Source organism: Tiliqua scincoides, chromosome 2, assembly GCF_035046505.1.
Source record: "Tiliqua scincoides isolate rTilSci1 chromosome 2, rTilSci1.hap2, whole genome shotgun sequence".
Classification (NCBI taxonomy): Eukaryota; Metazoa; Chordata; class Lepidosauria; order Squamata; family Scincidae; genus Tiliqua; species Tiliqua scincoides.
The window spans coordinates 2,404,019-2,424,253 of NC_089822.1; the positions used below are offsets into that span (position 1 = coordinate 2,404,019).

Consider the following 20,235-nt stretch of genomic DNA (forward strand, 5'->3'; position numbering starts at 1 on the left):
TATAGAATCTCATATGCCATCATTCAGAGGCAGCGAAGAGTCTTCCTGCTCTCCCCAAAAGAGGGTACCTCCTGCCCACCACACCCCACAAAAAGGAAACACTTGTGTTTTACTCACCATGAAAGTCAGATCCTGATTTCCTAGAAGCCATTTAGAATCTGAAAGACATTTTTAAACAGTGTTAACATCTATTTCAAGTCAGTGAAGTCATTTTATAAATATTAGTTCAGCTTAACATATGCTATAGGAAGAGAAACAATCCTGACAGTGTGGGTAAGAACTGCCTGCATCTCCCCCCACCACAGAGTATGCCACAATAATTAGGATCCTACATATATGAATCGGAACGGTTTTAAAATGCAAAACCCAAAGTGTTATGAAGATAAGAAACGGGAGGGGGGGGGGAGATGTGCTCCCTACAACCACCAGAGCGCCAAACCCCTTGCCACTGTAACTTAGACTACTACCCCACAGTGAGTTTTCATCAGTCATCTGACCAAAGTAAATGATACAAAAGGACACCAGTATATAGCTGTGCACAATAATAAGCCAATCTAGTTCAGATGACTGCAACGAATTATGAAGTCCACAGAGTACAGAAAGTATCTGGAAAAGTAGTGTGGCTGCCAAACGCAGATCAAACACAAGAGCCATACTCTCCTTTCACCTACAAGACAGAGTCCTCTTATACAAACTCTAGCACCTGCATCAGAGGAAGCGCCAACTGAGCACTGGGTTCAAGAAAGAGAGAAACAGCCCTGATTCCTCAGAGTTCTGTGAAGGGAAGAGTCTCTGTCATGCTAGAGGTTGGTGGCAGCAGAGAAGCAACCAGGCAGGTTTGGCAATGGGTATCTGGGGTCTCTGCGTAGGGACCTCAACAGTACTACACAGCACCATAGGAAACAAACCAGGAGCTTCCCTCTTAGCAAGGCACAGAACGAGAGAAGGAAACGAAACATACAAGCTTGCTGGTGCAGGTTTATCTGACTAAAGAATAAGTCAAGAATGTATGCCGTCCACAATAGTCTGCAGTCTACAAGAGTCCGATTCTAGGGCCACTGCTGCAGTCTGATTCTGCAACAGAATGGTTAGCTTTTGAGCTCTCCCAAGAATCAGTTTCTGTATCTACATACCAATCTCTATCTACATACCCTACCTCTCTGTAAGCAGTCTAGAAAACGTGTCCAGAAACTATAGTCCAGCAGTTTTCAAACTCTCTCGAAGAGTTTGAAACACTCTAAGTCCTTGCGGGGGTGGGGGGAAGGCAGCAGGGGGAGGCAGTGCCGCAATCCCCAGGATTGTGTTTCTCAGGGGACTGCAGGGGCTTGGCTGTACTTACCAGAGCCTCCTGCAGTCTCCCGGGGGTGCAGGGAGCCCTACGTGACCGCCTGCAGGGCTCCCCAAAGCTTTGAAAGCGAGAGTGCAGCTATCACACCCCGCCTGGTTGGTCTGTGGAACTCCTTGCCGCAGGATGTGGTGACGGCATCTGGCCTGGATGCCTTTAAAAAGGGCTTGGACAAGTTTCTGGAGGAAAAATCCATTACGGGTTACAAGCCATGATGTGTATGTGCAACCTCCTGATTTTAGAAATGGGCTATGTCAGATGCAGGGGAAGGCACCAGGATGCAGGTCTCTTGTTATCTGGTGTGCTCCCTGGGGCATTTGGTGGGCCGCTGTGAGATACAGGAAGCTGGACTAGATGGGCCTATAGCCTGATCCAGTGGGGCTGTTCTTATGTTCTTAACTACAATTCCCAGGAAGCCTTGCAGGTCTCTTGTTATCTGATGTGCTCCCTGGGGCATTTGGTGGGCCGCTGTGAGATACAGGAAGCTGGACTAGATGGGCCTATGGCTTGATCCAGTGGGGCTGTTCTTATGTTCTTATGCCTCCATAAAACCTGAAGTGGAGAGCGATCACTCCACTTTCACTTCTTAAGCACTGGGGAGCCCTGCAGATAGTCGCACAGGGCTCCCCGCACTCCTGGGAGGCTGCAGGAGGCTCTGGTACAGCCAAGTCCCCTGAGTGATGCAATCCTGAGGATGGCGTCGCTGCCTCCTCCCTGCCCCTGCCCCTTAAGGGGGCAGAGGCCAGGGTCCTCAGGCTGGCATGTCGCGACGCCCCAGTTTGAAAACCCCTTCTACAGTCTAATTGGTGTCACTGAGTAGTGAAAATCCAGAGCCTGAGTCCCTGAGGCAGTTTATGGCTGAACACAGTCACGTTCTGGCAACTCCTGCGACGCCGTTGGAACCAATCGTATTGGCTTCTGACTTTCCACTGGACCATTTCAGCAACGTGGAGAGGGGGGATCTGCTGCATGGGTAACAGCCTATCCTCCATATCTACTTTACCCAGGCTCCGTGCACTGGAGAGGACACTCTGTTCCAGAACCACCATTCAGAGCGCGATACCAGTCTTGCAAGACTGAAGGATGCCAACATACTAAGTAGTGAAGAACAGTGTGACCTCTGTCCCTTCAGCAGTTCCAAGTGCCCAATCCTATCCAACTCTCCAGTGCTGATGCAGCAACAATGCAGCCCCGAGGTAAGGGAACAAACATTCCCTTATCTTGAGGAGGCCTTTGTGACTACCCCCCCACTGCGTGATGCAGCGCATACCCTGTTGGCACTGCTGAATTGGCACTGGAAAGTTGGACAGGATCGGGCCCTAACTCTTAAGGAAACAATTACATTGATCCTACAGCACACCTTACACTGGACAACAAGAAACTTCTTGTTAAAAAAGCTGATTAAGCTTCAAATGTAGACTGTGCTCAATCTATCCCAAACGGTTTCTCAGTACTGTACTCCAAGAGTACTGCCACATGAGCTGTGTTCAGGAGTTACAATATTTGGACAGCCCACAACCAGAGCCTTTCACTTAGCCTTTCACTTACCGTAGATAAGTCAAGGGCAGGTTCTGATCCAAAATTGTGGAATTTTCTATGACTCTGATACATCAGGGGCAAAACTCAGGGGTGTGAAATTCTTTGAAAACAACTTACCAGGAATTGCTCTGAGGCAGTAGTAAAAAGAGATAAAAAGAGCTATTTTATATTCTTCTCCAAACAAGATGAAGGTGCTTATGCAAGTTGTCAGTGCTCCAAAGCAGCGGTCCTCATATAGACCACAATTCCCCTAAGTGCCTTCACTTCTCTTCCTATTTGGAGAAGTTAAAAGGGCTACTTTGTTCTGCTTGCTGCCTGTTGTTGCCTCACAACAATCATTTATAAATAAAATTACTGCTTTCTCCCCATCCCCGTGTCCTGCTTCTCAGCCCAGTTCCACCGTCACCTCACCAGGTAGCTGCTCTTAGAAGCTTCATTCACTGTATTGACTCATATGTAAGTTCACCCATGCTTTCAGGATCATTTTAAAGGCATACATTCTTGACTTATGCACCAGTGTATATGGTATCTGGGGGACCCTCTGCATCCCCCATCCATTACCTGTTTTCCTTTAACAGCTATGGAAGTTTGGGTGTTTCTTGTTAAGAAAGAAACATTCTTGCTTAATGGAGGAACCGAACGTGCAGGCAATCGGCCTACTACACAACAAAGGGAGACAAAGAGGAAGCAGGATAGTTCATGCTTCCCATTAGTTTCCTCTCTGTAGCATCCAGGTTAGCTGCCTGCACTTCTGGTTCTCCAGTTAAGCAACAATGCTCCTTTCTTAAGAACCACCAGCACCTCCATCACACCAAAGGTAATGGGGAGCTAATTATACAAAACAAAGGTAATGGCAGACTAACTATATAGGATTCTCCCATATCCAGTTACCATATCTATGCCCCCCCTGCCTGAATGGAACCAACTTGGTTATGGCAACTATACTTATGTTACTCTCTCATGCACAGTTCATTCACAGCCAGATGCACATAAGCAACATGCAACCTGTACCGTTAACAAGTGGCTGTAGGTTTGGGGGGCACTGGTCCTTCCTGTAATTCAAAACCCAGATTTAGCTGGTATCACCAAGATCTGCTGGTATCACCACCACTGCTGTACCCTCTGCCTACTGACAACAAAAAGCAAGCATATTTACCCAAAGACAATTCAAGTTAACACTGTATTTTGAAGTGATGGGAGCATCACTGCTCAAGACACAACTAAAAGAAAGAGTGAGTTAAGACAGACATTTCTGGGGCACGACACAGACTGTAACTAAAAGCACTTCCTTGACATACAGCTTCTCAAGATATGAACAGAGCAAAGCAGAAACATTCAGCATTGGCCTAATATAAGATTGTGGACATTTTGTATTACATCACTATGCAGGTGACTATGCAGTCACTATTTCGTGTGACTGTATCACACGAAAAAGGAAGGAAGACCTCGCATTGATACCAGCAAGACCCGGGATCAGAGAAAAGTGGAGGAATTTGCACAAGCGCTTGAGGAATCTCTTCCAGGCCCGGCCGACGCAAACGCATCCAACAGATGGGAACATTTCAAGAATACCGTTTACAACACCGCCTTGTCCATATTCGGCAAGAAGACCAACAAGGCGGCAGACTGGTTTGAAGCCCACTCTGAGGAGTTGACACCAGTCATTGAGGAAAAGAGGAGAGCTCAAGCAGCATACAAGGCCTGTCCCAGTGAGCGCAACCTGCAGGTCCTCCGAACTGCTCGCAGCAAAGTCCAACAGACTGCCAGGAGATGTGCTAACGACTACTGGCTCCAGCTCTGTTCCGAGATACAGATAGCAGCTGACACGGGCAACATCAAGGGGATGTATGATGGTATCAAGCAGGCCCTAGGTCCAACACAGAAGAAAATTGCCCCTCTGAAGTCTGCCACAGGCGAGGTCATCCAGGATCGGGCGCAGCAGATGGAACGCTGGGTGCAGCACTACTCTGAGCTATATTCCAGAGAAAATGTAGTCACCGAAGAAGCACTGAACAACATTGAGTGCCTGCCTGTGCTGGAAGAGCTTGACAGTGAACCAACCCTAGAAGAACTTCACGTGGCCCTGGACTCCCTTGCCTTTGGCAAGGCACCTGGAAAAGACAGCATCCCTGCTGAAGTCCTAAAATGCTGCAAAGAGATCATCGTCACTGAGCTGCATGAAATCCTTTGTCTCTGCTGGAGAGAAGGTGAAGTACCTCAAGACATGAGGGATGCAAACATCATCACGCTGTACAAGAACAAAGGTGACAGGGGTGACTGCAACAACTACCGCGGCATCTCTCTCCTTAGCGTTGTAGGAAAGCTGTTTGCCCGAGTTGTACTAAAGAAGCTCCAGGTACTTGCAGAGAGCGTCTATCCAGAAACGCAGTGTGGATTCCAAGCCAACAGGTCCACCACTGATATGGTATTCTCCCTTAGACAACTGCAGGAGAAATGCAGGGAACAACGACAGCCACTCTTTATAGCCTTCATAGATCTCACAAAGGCTTTCGACCTGGGTCAGCAGAGACGGCCTCTTCAAGATTCTCCCCAAGATTGGATGTCCACCCAGGCTCCTCAGCATCATCAGATCTTTCCACAAGGACATGAAGGGCACTGTTGTCTTCGATGGCTCCACATCAGACCCTTTTGACATCCGAAGCGGAGTGAAGCAGGACTGTGTTCTTGCACCAACCTTGTTTGGGATTTTCTTCGCTGTCCTGCTGAAGCAGGCCTTTGGAACTGCAACAGAAGGCATCTATCTCCGGACCAGATCAGACGGAAAGCTCTTCAACCTCTCCAGACTGAGAGCAAAATCCAAAGTCCAGCTGAAATGTCTGCGTGACTTCCTCTTTGCCGACGATGCAGCTGTCACTACCCACTCTGCCAAAGATCTCCAGCAGCTCATGGATCGTTTTAGCAAGGCCTGCCAAGATTTTGGACTGACAATCAGCCTGAAGAAAACACAGGTCATGGTTCAGGATGTGGACTCACCTCCCTGCATTACAATCTCTGAGCATGAACTGGAGGTTGTCCATGACTTTGTGTACCTTGGCTCAACGATCTCCGACACTCATTCTCTCGATACCGAGCTAAACAAGCGCATCAGTAAAGCAGCTACCACGTTTTCCAGACTCACAAAGAGAGTCTGGTCCAACAAGAAGCTGACGGAACATACCAAGATCCAGGTCTACAGAGCTTGCGTCCTGAGTACACTTCTGTACTGCAGCGAGTCATGGACTCTTCGCTCACAACAGGAGAGGAAACTGAGCGCTTTCCACATGCGCTGCCTCCGACGCATCCTCGGCATCACCTGGCAGGACAAAGTTCCAAACAACACAGTCCTGGAACGTGCTGGAATCCCTAGCATGTATTCACTGCTGAAACAGAGACGCCTGCGTTGGCTTGGTCATGTTGTGAGAATGGATGATGGCCGGATCCCAAAGGATCTCCTCTATGGAGAACTCGTGCAAGGAAAGCGCCCTACAGGTAGACCACAGCTGCAATACAAGGACATCTGCAAGAGGGATCTGAAGGCCTTAGGAGTGGACCTCAACAAGTGGGAAACCCTGGCCTCTGAGCGGCCCGCTTGGAGGCAGGCTGTGCAGCATGGCCTTTCCCAGTTTGAAGAGACACTTTGCCAACAGTCTGAGGCTAAGAGGCAAAGAAGGAAGGCCCATAGCCAGGGAGACAGACCAGGGACAGACTGCACTTGCTCCCGGTGTGGAAGGGATTGTCACTCCCGGATTGGCCTTTTCAGCCACACTAGACGCTGTGCCAGAACCACCTTTCAGAGCGCAATACCATAGTCTTTCGAGACTGAAGGTTGCCAATACAACTATGCAGGGTGGTAGATGGGGTGAAAGTGGGAGAAATCTAGCAAGGTCCAAAGCCTTTACACCCGACCTTCTCCAACAATTTAGGGTTCCTTCTGGGGTAACTGACAGACATGACACCTTGCTGTAGACTGTCCCAGAAATAGATGTGCCACTAAAAAGGAAAAAAATTTTTAAAAGACTGAAGGCACACAGAGTCCCTTTCAGCCCTGGTTGGTGCAATGCAGTAACTGCCTGCTGTATTTACCTTGGAGTAGAAGTTCCTTATCTGTTGTTACTCCCTTTATGTGGGCTCACTACTCACAGAGACGGGTGCGAAGATCAGAGTTCTTATAAGGTCCTTATGGCAAGCCCAGATCACAGCCTGTGTGTCTTGAGCTACTATTTCAGGTCTCTGCAGACTGCCTGGCACAGGGTCACCTGCCAATGTCTGCAGTTGGCAATATGCCCCATTGCCAGTTGGCAATATGCCCCATGAGAGATTGGGAAGAACTCCAGAAGGTTCACTCCAAACTGGCAGAATGGGCTACAAAATGGCAGATGCGTTTTAATGTAAGTAAGTGTAAAGTCATGCACGTTGGGGCAATGAATCAGAACTTCACATATAGGCTAATGGGTTCTGAGCTGTCTGTGACAGATCAGGAGAGAGATTTTGGGGTGCTTGTGGACAGCTTGATGAAAGTGTCGACGCAATGTGCGGCAGCAGTGAAGAGGGCTAATTCCATGCTTGAGATAATTAGGAAAGGCATTGAGAATAAGACAGCTAATATTGTAATGCCGTTGTACAAATCAATGGTAAAGGCCACTCCTCGAGTATTGTGTCCAGTTCTGGTCGCCGCATCTCAAAAATTTCAGGTTGCTGTAAGAACCGCCTCCATCACCAATCTGTCGACATTGTAGCATCAAAACAGAGGGCACTTCCCCAGGTCTGCAGCAACGAGGGTTTGGTACTAAACACAAGCCTGCCAAGTCAGGCTCCAGTTGTGCACATGGACATGCTTGTCGGCATTCCCCTTTCATACAAGGTGTCATGCAGCACTGTATATCCAATGGATTGAACACACACAGTGTCCTATTTACAACCTACAATTCCATATGTTGTTTTAACCATCATACCACCAAGCTTAGTAGTAGAAGATTCCTCCAGAGGGTCACCTACACTACTGTCAATTAGCCTTCACCACTGAAACAGACTGAGATACACACAAAGCATGCCTTTGGACTCGTGTCCAGTATTCATAAATTTTGCATTACTCCAAGAATAATACACATATTGCTGCAGCCATCCACATTTGATGGAGCATTCAAAACCTGCATGTCAATTGCAATTAGCTTTTAAAATGGAAGTTATTTATCTGACAGCTGATACCTTGTCTTCACTCTCAAAAGGCCCACCTGAGAACACAAAATCAATGCAAATTACCAATGAAAATTAAAAATTCAAATCACAAACTACCAAACAGCAAATACAAAAGCAGCAAAGCGACACCCCAATACAATCAAATCAAACCAGACAAGTAAACTAAGCCCCTAGACAACAAAATGTTAGCAAGGTGGTAGTGGGTAAAAGAGCCTTGCAACCCAGGGATCCTGCTGCTCGTCCGCACCAATAAAACTTCTGATGGTGGGGAAGACACGGAGTAGGACTTTGGTTGCTGCCTGCCCACTAGGCTCAGCATCATATTTGGCCCATTCACACCCCAATCCACTATCAGCATTGGTGGCCAAACGTATGTGGCACAGAAAACCACCAGTATTATATGGTCACAAGTATACTCACCCCATCTTTTAATATATTTTACTAAGTCAAAAAACTGTGACAATTAGAGAACTGCTGGTTGCTATTCAGTAAATGCAAGTTCTATGCTTCCCATCAACTTAATCAAATTATACTGTGTGTGATGCTGCATTTACCCAAATCTAGAATACAAATCTGAATACTCCCCCATATAAGCATCATTTTTCCACCCAGTAGCATCTGACATGGCTTTTAATTTATGATAAGTTTATGAGTAGTGGTTTAACAGATTAAAGGCAGCAGTAAAGATGCCTAAGACAAGAATGTAATTCAGAAAGACAAGGCAGCCTTGAGTCATACCTCATAACAGCATTAAACTGGAGACACAGATATTGAATTGCACCAGAACTAAAGAGGGGAGGAGAGAGGAGCACGTGTTCAACCAGCCTCTGTCCAGACCAAGGTCACATGCACTGCCCAGCCTACCCATTAGGTAGACAATCCATCAATCACTCTCTGTCCAGGTGCTTAGAAAGGCTTCACTCCCAGTGCAGTGATGGAACAGAATGCAAAGTGATTATCTTTCTTTCACATGCTCAGGGGGAAGGGGAGTCGCTTGCCTTGAAGCTGTTCTAAGTACCTGGAGGAAGAATGGTTGATGGACTGTCAGCACTGCCTTCTCTCGCATTAATGAGGTTAGTGCTAAATGACTTTTTTTTTCTTTTTACAACTTTAAAGGGTCCTTCTCATCACGTTGAGATAAAACTGGGTGGGTGAAAAATCCATGGATAATTAGGTCATAACTGTATTAGTTGTTCTTGATTCACTTCTAAGGACCTTGTATTCCCACTGCCCTCAGACCTTTAACTAGTCTTAATTCTGCCTTCAAACATTCACAGAAGATTACAATCCTCTGCCAAACTGAAAGAATGCTTGCACTGCAGACACACTGGTCTCCAGAAGGTGCATGGCGTGGTGCCAGCAGACTACTTCAGTCAGGTCCAAGGCTTCACTGTCACAGGCACAATGCAATGAATGTCATGTTCCTGTACTGTCCTCTGCTCAGGTAACTATGCAATTCCTACTAAGAATATTGTGGTTAGACTGTCCTCAGAACGGCTGTTTCACTACAAAACACAGGTCCAGTTCAATCAGTTTCTAGTAAGGCAGGGACATATTAAAAGTCACGTAGCAGCACAAGTCAGGTCTGTCTTTTTGGAGGGGAAATGGACAAGAAGTGTTTGTGCAAGGAGATTCTGTTCTGTACCATTTGTCTGCAGAGGCGGGAAGAGGAGAGGAGACAGTTTTGTCTTCTCTGGGCACGCGGTTTTTTTAATGCATATCTGGTGAGACTTGCACTGTTGCACTTCCATTTTAACTGACACAGCAGAAACAGTAACGCGACAAATTTCCATTACATATTCTACAGGAATATCCATGCTTCTTCAATGAAACCTAAGACAAAAGCTGATCTCCTAAGCAGATATTGCCATTTTATCTTAAATCTAACACTCTATTGCCAAGGCTAACCTGCTAACAATTCTTCAGCCCATTATAAAGAGGTTGGCTTCCACGGAACAGAAGTGCCTCCACTTCAAGTGGCTGCTGTAAATTTAAACCTGCCACTCTCACCACAGCCTGAATTACACACATTGTTTGGCTCCCAGGCTTCAAGCAGGCAAGGGAGTCAAGGAGATGGGTCTTGCAGACAGGAAAGGGTGTTTGATTCCCTTCTACAACCTCTTCCTATCCCCTGGCTCCATGTCTTGATTTTCTGGTTGGGTGGGGAAAAGCAGTTAGTAGAGGGCACAGAAGGAATTCGGCAGCATGGTGAAGGGTTAATTTAATTAGCTGCCATCTGGCAAGGGGGAAGCTTACATTTGCCGCAAAACTTCTAATTCTACCCTGAAGCACTACTTCTACATCCCAATCTCCTCCTGCCCAAACAGAGGCCCAAACAGCTTCCTCCTATTTCATCAAGCATTCAATTTTCAGTTTCTGTTATACTTCTAATCTGTAACTAGATTTTGTTCAGGGAACAATAACTCAGAAATTTTATTGCTTTCATTTAAATTACCTTCTTTCACCTTCAGCCTCACAGAGGTCTGTACAACGAACCAGCAGCACTTAACTTTCACATAAGCAGCTTCTGCAAGCTGATAAGCAAAGAAACCCTACTGCAAACTGAAACCACAGTTAGCTAAAGTTAACCAGCCAGTATCTTAATGAAACCCAGTTCACCTGCAATCCACTTAAACTACGAAGCTTCAAAATCCAGTCCTTTGATGTCGCAACCCCCAAGACCAACTATCCAGCAACTGGTACAGAGATGCCCGCTTTAGTAAAAGCAACAGTTGCCAAGGTGGAGACACCAGATGCAAAGACTATAGCCCTGCTTGTAGGTTTTCTAGAGGCACTAGGCTAGCTAATAAAAAATGCTGGACTAGCAAGAGCTTTGGTCTGATCCACCCAGGGACTCCGCATACACTCCTCCTACCCAAATAGCACACATTAGAGCAGTCTGCAATCGCCTAGGCTTCCAGTTTCAATTGCCACTTATGCCATGGCAAGTGGGAAGGCACCTTCTGGTGACAGTGGAGAGCAAAACTTTTGTGCATTCAGCAGTGGAGTCTTGGATGCTTTTGCCAAGCACAACTGAGCCCCACTGTTCCCTCTCCTGCTCCAGGAAGAGAAAGGCAGACAAGTAGAGGGGTGAGGAGACTACTTACTAGAAACAACCACAACTGAAGCTTGGTGAGCAAAACCCGCCTGCAATTGTGCAATGGTGCTGAAGTCACTTCTCAAAGGAGTGAGTCAAGAACCAAGGGATTAGGAAAAAGCCCTCCCTCCCTGTGAGCAGGTGCTTACCTAGTTTTACACACCTCAGCTGCATTCATTTGAAGTGAGCTTCAGTGAAATCAGCAGGACCTATTCGCAAACAGTTTAGAATTGAGACGTTGAAAACATTCTAAAGTCTCAAGTCGTTCAGCAGTATGGAAATTCCTTCACAAAGTTTACACTTATGGGTACACAACTGATACACACTTTTTCTCTGACAATCTCACAATATAGATTTTCTTTTAAATTTCCAAAAAGAAAGTATTTTAACGTCTGAAGTTAGAGAATGCTCACAATTCAAATTACATTTCCATGCTCTTTTGCATCACTCTTATGAAAGAAGCCCAGATACTGTACTTTGCATCTTTAATATAAGAGAAGTCCTGCCACAGGCCTACGTAGTCCAGTATCCTGTTTCCCCACAGTGGCCAATCAACTGCCTCTAGGAAGCCCACAAGCATCCTTCTCTCTCACTAGTGCTCCTTTGCTACTGTTAATCTGCAGTATACTGCTACAGAGGTGTGTATAGCCATCATTATGAGTAGCCATTGATAGACAGTGTCATCCATGAATATGTCTATCCCCGTATAAGTCAGCAGCCATAACCACAACTTGTGGCAATGAAACCCACAGACTATTTATCCCATTTTGCTCCCAAATGTAACCCAAAGCCACTCACAGTATTAAAAATACAATTAAAAAATCAAACTATAAAATAAATGTTGAAGATATAAGATGTTGATGAAGATGCTGAAGTCCAGATATACATATTAAATATTCCACTGTTGGCAACCTTCAGTCTCAAAAGACTATGGTATCGCGCTCTGAATGGTGGTTCTGGAACAGCGTCTAGTGTGGCTGAAAAGGCCGATTCGGGAGTGACAATCCCTTCCACACCGGGAGCAAGTGCAGTCTGTCCCTGGTCTGTCTCCCTGGCTATGGGCCTTCCTTCGTTGCCTCTTAGCCTCAGACTGTTGGCCAAGTATCTCTTCAAACTGGGAAAGGCCATGCTGCACAGCCTGCCTCCAAGCGGGCCGCTCAGAGGCCAGGGTTTCCCACTTGTTGAGGTCCACTCCTAAGGTCTTCAGATCCCTCTTGCAGATGTCCTTGTATCGCAGCTGTGGTCTACCTGTAGGGCGCTTTCCTTGCACGAGTTCTCCATAGAGGAGATCCTTTGGGATCCGGCCATCATCCATTCTCACAACATGACCAAGCCAACGCAGGCGTCTCTGTTTCAGTAGTTCGTACATGCTAGGGATTCCAGCACGTTCCAGGACTGTGTTGTTTGGAACTTTGTCCTGCCAGGTGATGCCGAGAATGCGTCGGAGGCAGCGCATGTGGAAAGAGTTCATTTTCCTCTCCTGTTGTGAGCGAAGAGTCCATGACTCACTGCAGTACAGAAGTGTACTCAGGACGCAAGCTCTGTAGACCTGGATCTTGGTATGTTCCGTCAGCTTCTTGCTGGACCAGACTCTCTTTGTGAGTCTGGAAAACATGGTAGCTGCTTTACCGATGCGTTTGTTTAGCTCGGTACTGAGAGAAAGAGTGTCGGAGATCGTTGAGCCAAGGTACACAAAGTCATGGACAACCTCCAGTTCATGCTCAGAGATTGTAATGCAGGGAGGTAAGTCCACATCCTGAACCATGACCTGTGTTTTCTTCAGGCTGATTGTCAGTCCAAAATCTTGGCAGGCCTTGCTAAAACGATCCATGAGCTGCTGGAGATCTTTGGCAGAGTGGGTAGTGATAGCTGCATCGTCGGCAAAGAGGAAGTCACGCAGACATTTCAGCTGGACTTTGGACTTTGCTCTCAGTCTGGAGAGGTTGAAGAGCTTTCCGTCTGATCTGGTCCGGAGATAGATGCCTTCTGTTGCAGCTCCAAAGGCATGCTTCAGCAGAACACCGAAGAAAATTCCAAACAAGGTTGGTGCAAGAACACAGCCCTGCTTCACGCCACTTCAGATTAATTAAATATTATGTTAATTATAATTAATTAATTAATTAATTGTGTGTGTGTGTGTGTGTGTATAATTAAATATTAAAGATTAAATATTATGCACTGAATTATTAGGTGTTCTTATATTATATAAGTACATCACTGTACATACTGCACTGTACATACTGTATGTACATACACTGTACATACTGTATGTACATACACTGTACATACTGTATGTACACTGAATAACGAGGTACCTTCTCTCATAAGATCAGATTGCAAGTTGCGTATGTTACTTGATTTATAAGAACACCTTACAAAAACAGTGCATGCCCCCCCCTCTAATTCCATCTGTCTAACTACCATAGATTTAAGGGCAGGAGGTCTGGTCTAGAGGGTAGAGCCTCCGTCTGCCTGAAGATAACATCCACACGGTCGCCAGTTCGAGGCCACCGGCACCGTGCAACCTTGAAGCAGCTGACAAGCTGAAGCCAAGCGATTCCATCTGCTCTGAGCGTGGGAGGATGGAGGCCAGAATGTGAAACCAGATCAGAGTGAAACACCTGGACTGTTGTGGTTCTTGAAAGATAGAACCTTCTTTCAATTGTAAAAATCCCTACGGGGATTTAATCAGCCTGCCTATGTAAACCGCCTTGAATAAAGTCTTGAATAAAGACCAAGAAAGGCGGTATATAAATACCTGTTATTATTATTATTATTATTAAGCACAAGGTTCTCCTGGTCATGGATCGACCTTCCATGGTAGGTAGGCTAGCAGGCAGGCAACACAGCTCAATTTATATAGTTCCCGTCACTGAATTCCTCTAATTTGCACTCCATACTTTTCCTGTTAATAAGCATAAAGTCAAATACAATATAAATTACTCAGTGCTATTGAGTCTTCACTATTCAGTGCGTACACAGTACTGAAAAGTGGAAGTAGACCTGTCTGTACTTTGTACTACAGTCCCCTTGAAGGATACAAAGTATGTATGCCTGTTTTAAAAGGACTGTATCTGAAGGATTACACCATGCACCAGGGAAGATCAACAGGGTGAATGAAGTGGCTGTGACTCAGCAAGAGGAAGTTCCAGTCAAACACTACTCAGTGTCATCACCCTTAGGAATTCTTGACTATTGGCAACCCATTCCAGAAGTCAAGACTGAACACGCAACATTCACAGCCTAATATGCAACACTCTACAGCAACCCTGCTCTATAGGAAACAGATTGAGAGAAGAGACAGGGAACTCTACTTCTCTTGGAATAATTGTTTCTACCACTGTACGCATGTTGTGGGTGTGGTCAGAAACAAACAACCCATGGAAAAAGGGGTCATTATGTGCAGCCCTTGCCTGTCAACATATCTCATTGATATGACTCATAAGCCTTCCCAGAGAGAGCACACAAGGTATTCTTCTTTAATTTGAAACATGGAAAAACTGCAACAATGTTGTTGGAAAGACAATGAGAACTAATGCTCCCTTTTCAGAGGGTGGGAAGAGAAACAGTGACATCATTTACGGCATGGAACACCCCCATGCACAGGATATTCTACACAAGATATGACGCTTCACTGACAGTTGTCAAGACCATCCTACTCAGAGAATTTAGTCTCCCCTGTCCTTCAAAGACAGGAAAAAAATGCTCATGAATACTTTGGAGGACATATGAGCGGCTCTTATGACAAGATGAACTGGGGTCTTTTTCAAATAAGAAACTGCCATTTGCAGGTAGAAGACAGTGGTTCTCCATTTGAAAAATGAAAGGCTGGGACTTTACCCATTAAAGATGCAGGGACTTTTAGTTTACAATTAATTTTCTGTGCAACAATTTTTTTTTTAACAAATTGGCTTGATTTGAGCAAGGAGACTGGGGTAAGCTTCATTTCTGGTTGATAAACATTGAGAAAAATTGGAGGAATTGGAGATTTGAGGTTGGGGAGAGATGATGAGCTCAAGAGTAATTTGACTATGTGGCAACTCTCTAGTTCTCAAACTGTGGGTCGTGAGCCCATTTCAGGTGGGTCCCCGTTCATTTCAATATTTTATTTTTAATATATTAGACTTGATGCTCCCATGGCATGCAATTGCATTTGGGAAAATGTTACAGAACTGTACATTGAACAGGCTGTATATGCTTTAAACAATTGTGGGCAGGATTGCAGCCTAGGATTGTTAAAAAATTTTCCTGCTTGATGATGTTACTTCCAGTCATGATATCACTTCCGGTGGGTCCTGACAAATTCTCATTCTAAAGAAGTGGGTCCCAGTTCTAAAAGTGTGAGAACCACTGCTCTAGTTAAAGTGTACCCACCCCACACTATTCGACTGAAGTTTACATCAACTTTAGAAGGTGAAAAATTGAGGCAGCGCTCCTAAAATGTACCAACCAGTCAGCGGAATAGACCAAAAAAGAGTCTCTCAATAGGTTATGCAAGACTGTTATTTTGGGCCTAATAAGCAGAGTAAAGCTGCAAAACTATCAATGGTAAAATATCTGAGAAACCTCAAATATCTCATGAAGATATAAAGACCAACGGGTTCCTCACAATTAATGGGATGTACAATGCTGGGACTATCACAGGGTTACGAACATGAATGGGAACAACCTATTGGCTCCAAGAAGCAGACAAGTTACGTGAAGGGCTAGAATGTATTGATAAAACCATCCTCACGCAAATATCATATGTAGAAAGGCTAGAGCGTTTCATCAATGGATGTAAACTCATGAAAGAAATATGAGCTATTTTAGTAAAACTAGACTGATCTTGCTGTTTCAAATCTGGCCAAGCAACCATACTCTCCAATTTACCACCAGAAGTTACTGTGAAAAGGTCCGTTAAATATAGGATCAGGAAAAAGTGTAAAAAAGGAACAAAACAACCGGTTTATTAGGCAGTGCCATGGACTACCATGTGGCTAGTAAATATCCTCCTCACCTTTGCATTTCACAGAACAAGGGAAAGAAAACAGACACCTGCGGATAGTGAAATGGTGCCATATTTAATCATTGCCAGAACACACTTGTCAGTATGAAACAGAGAAAATGGGTGTTACAAAGTGGAGTAAGTTCTGGTCATGGAAAAGGAAAACCAATAACTTGACAAATTTTTATACAACTATTTTGTTGATAGTTTAAACTAGGGGTGCCCAAACCCTGGCCCTAGGGCCACTTGCGGCTCTTGAGGCCTCTCAATGCAGCCCTCAGGGAACCCCCAGTCTCCAATGAGCCTCTGGACCTTCAGAGATTTGTTGGAGCCCGCACTGGCAACTGACTGCAGCATGAGGGCAACTGTTTGACCTCTTGCGTGACCTGTGGGATGAGGGCTACCTCCACTGCTTGCTGTTTCACGTCTGTGATGCAGTAGCGGCAGCAAAGGAAAGGCCAGCCTTGCTTTGTGCAAGGGCTTTTATAGGCCTTGAGCTATTGCAAGACCTTCATTCGTTCATATAAGTTTATCTTTAATATATTTGTTTATGTAAACTTATGTAATTTTATTCAAATTTTAAATGTAAATTAATTCTTTTTTATCCAGTCCCCGACATATTGTCAGACAGCTGATGCGGCCCTCCTGCCGAAAACTCTGGACACCCCTGGTTTAAACAAAATGAGATAGTAATAGGGGTACATAAGAAATGCAATTTTAGAATAGGACACAATTTTATTACGGAAGTTGATAGAATTTGTATTAGACAAATTAAAATGTGCATTTGTGATGCATTTTGGCATTCAGGTGCAAGTTATATTTAAACGTAATTTTATAGTTAACACTTTTAAAAGAAATAATTCCTTTAAATTGCACAAAGTACCTACACAAAAAGCATACTTCCACCCTTCCAAACTTTTGATAGTTACACAGCTAGACAACCTCAAATAATCAAACAAGCCAAGACTAAGAAAAACTATTCTATATGCAAACACACTGCTAAATTAAGAACCAATATAGTAACGAAACTGTAATCATGGGCTTGGGGAAGGAAAATGAAGACAAGCCTTGGCTCAGCCATGAAAAATGACAAGTGGCTTTGGACAAATAGGTGGCTGTTACCCTCACAAGGTGGCTGACAGAGCAGCACTTTAGCCTGAGCTCTTGGAGAACAGACAGGATAAAAATATGACATACTGTGCATATGTATTACTCACTGAAGTACTCACTGTATTGCAGGAAGTTGCAATTGAACAACTCCCAACCACTCAGCCAGTTGTTATCCTTACAAACAGTCATTTTAATAAAAGCAGCAAGGCAGAAATTGGACAGGGAGCCGATACCGAAAGGAGTTGTTTGGAGGAGTCCAAACGGTGGCATAGCTGGAGGGGGGCAGAGCACTCAAGCTGGCAGCGAGGCGGGCAAGCGGCCCCTCCCTTTGGAGCCATTCCCGGCGGGGGGAGCAAAACGGAGCCTGAGTGCTCCGCCCCCGCCAGCTACGCCACTGAGCACAAATGGAGAAAGAACAAAAGAAGCAGGAAAGCACTTCAGTGCCATTTCTTCCCCCGTGTAATTAATCTGTGGAACTCACTGCTACGGGGTGTGGTGATGGCGTCTGGCCAGAATGCCACGAAAAGGGGACTGCACAAAGAAACACTTCATCACAGATCACAAGGCACGATGCAGGGAGGTTGGGGTGGGAGGGAGGCAGGCAAGGCAGAGCCTCCCCACCCGCCCATGAGTGTGCGTGCAGCCTCCTGATTCCAAAGGCGAGGGGGGCACAGGACGCAGGCACCTGGTGGGCCGCTGTCAGTCCTAGATGGGCCTCAGCATGCAGCTCACCCAGCGCCATAACCTGTGGAACTCACTGCCACAGGACGTGGGGCGCACCTGGGCGGGCCTGTGGCTGGTCCAGCAGGACGGCTGTTCCGACGTTGCCTCGAGGGGCAGCCTGGCGGGGGGAGGGGCAGTCCCCCGCAGCAGCCCAGGCAGGGCGAGGGCGAGGCCGGGGCCAGGCGGGCAGGCAGGCCGGCAAGAGCAGAGGCTCCCCGGCCGGAGCCGGAAGGGCCGCCCAGGACCCCCGAGCCCCTCCCCTACTCACCCTGGCGGAGGCCCCTCAGCGCGGCCGTCCTCGTCCTCCGGCGCTCGCCCGCCCGGCCTCGCCCGCTAGGAGTCCCGCCCGGCCGCGGCGACGGCCCCTGGCAGCAGCCTCCTCCCTCCGGACCCGCCTCGGCAACGGGGCGACGCCATCTTGTCTCGCGTCCCACACGCCCCTCTCCTCCTGCTCCGCCGGCGACACGACGCACGCACGCACGTCACGCAAGGCGGAAGTCCTCCTGCGCGGCGAAGCCACTTCCGGTTTCTCGACGCACGCGCAGTGGACATAGCGGCGGAAGTGTGTCCCTGCGCGCGCAGGGTGTCGGCGACGGACTTCCGGGTCACCCGGGCGGCGCTTGGACGCAGGTCCCGCGGCGGCTCTGCAGGGCCTGGCCTGGTCCAGGGTGCAGTCCGGCCGCTTGCCCGGGAGCAGCCCGGTGACTAGACTGGGGCTTGCTTCTGAGGAAACCTGCACAGGACCGGGCTGCAGGCCTGTCCACACTTACCCGGGAGGAGGTCCATTGACTGCAGTGGGGCTTGCTTCTGAGGAGACCTGCACAGGACCGGGCCCCAGGGCTGCAGGCCTGTCCACACTTTACTCTAGTGGGGCAGGAGGAGGCCCATTGACTCTAGTGGGACTTGCTTCTGAGGAGACACGCGTCACCTGGCTCTCCAGAGGGAGCCGAGAGTCCAGCATGACTCCCAAGCTGCACCCTGTTCAAAATGGGTGGATCTCAACCTTTTTAGCTCAGGACCCACTTTTTAGAATGACGGGCTGTCCGGGACCCACCGGAAGTGAAGTCATGGACAGGAATAACATCATAAAGCAAATTAAGTTATTGTAAATAATTACATTGCAGTAAATCAAATAAACAAGGGGGGATGAGATGGGGAGCCAGTCCTGTTCCACCAAGTGAATTGCGTCTCTGGCCTGCCTACAATAACCTCAACCCCCAATGGAGAAATCAGTGAGATTCTTCATCGTGCGCAATGCCCAGTTCATTTTAAGTTCTTGTATAAACCAGTTCAGTGTGATTTGGGATGAAATCAGTTGTAAATCCAGTGTGGATTTTTGTGGGCTGGATTGATCTTCGAAGATTCCCTCTAAACAGCAGACCCCAGACTGATGAGGAGAGGAGATTAGGCTGCAAGGGTGGGGGGGGGCGCGGGGTGTGTGGAATATCAGGACCCACCTGGCTTTACAAGTCCAAAGAAGAAAAAATTCACCTTACCAGCTCAAGCCCGTTTTTATCCTTTTTAGTGGGGGAAGGGGTAACTTCTGGAGCATCTGTTGAGCTCCACTTTCATAGGATCGGGACCATTCTGGAGGCTTTGCATTCTGTTTTGCCTAACCTTGTACAACAGCCAAGGCACATTTGCTTACTTGTGAGTAAAAGCAAACGTGCTGCTGAGAGCCCAATCCTATGCATGTCTACTCAGAAGTAAATCCCATTGTAATTAATGGAGCTTACTCCCAGGTTAGTGTGGATAGAATTGCAAGCCTAGTTTCGCTCAATATATTCATCAGCTTGGAGGGAGGGACATTGTTGGGTGTTTTGGGGGGCTGTATTCATCCGATTGGGACCATTCTGATGCCATTGGATTCCTCTTGGCCTGCCCTTTGCAACAAATAAAGGCATGGTTGCCTACTCACAAGTAAACACACGATATGGCTCAGTTTCACTTTCTATAGGGCTCTATGCATTTTCCTTCTCAGCTATCAGTTTATCAGCTAAAGAAATGCAACCCACCAACAATCACATCGTGACCTACAGTTTGGAAAATGCTGGGGTAGATGATTGACTGCCTGCATTGAGAATTTCTTTACCCGGAGAACCTCTGTCTTTTTAGGATTTCGTTAGAACTTATTGGCTTTTTTTAGTCTCTGTTGGCATCTAGACAGTGCCCCAGGAATTCCACAGCTTCCTCGGAGCGGGATGGAAAGGAGAGCTGTTATTGTGGAACTTTATCCTG

The 20,235-nt window shown here is 46.7% G+C and overlaps 1 protein-coding gene across 2 annotated transcripts in view; it reads right to left on the bottom strand.

The window, feature by feature from the left end:
- UBAP1 (ubiquitin associated protein 1) overlaps positions 1-18,458 on the bottom strand; it is a 37,656-nt gene extending 19,198 nt beyond the window's left edge. Inside the window, exons 1-2 of one of the 2 annotated variants that reach the window (XM_066614949.1) lie at positions 18,266-18,458; positions 118-158 (exon numbers count right to left, since the gene is read on the bottom strand). In XM_066614949.1, the coding sequence (XP_066471046.1) occupies positions 118-151 (34 nt within the window). In that variant the 5' untranslated portion in view covers positions 152-158; positions 18,266-18,458. Of the gene's footprint in view, positions 1-117; positions 159-11,326; positions 11,376-18,265 lie in introns of those variants that run through there. The other variant, XM_066614950.1, reaches the window with a different exon arrangement.
- Positions 18,459-20,235: the final 1,777 nt, after the last annotated feature.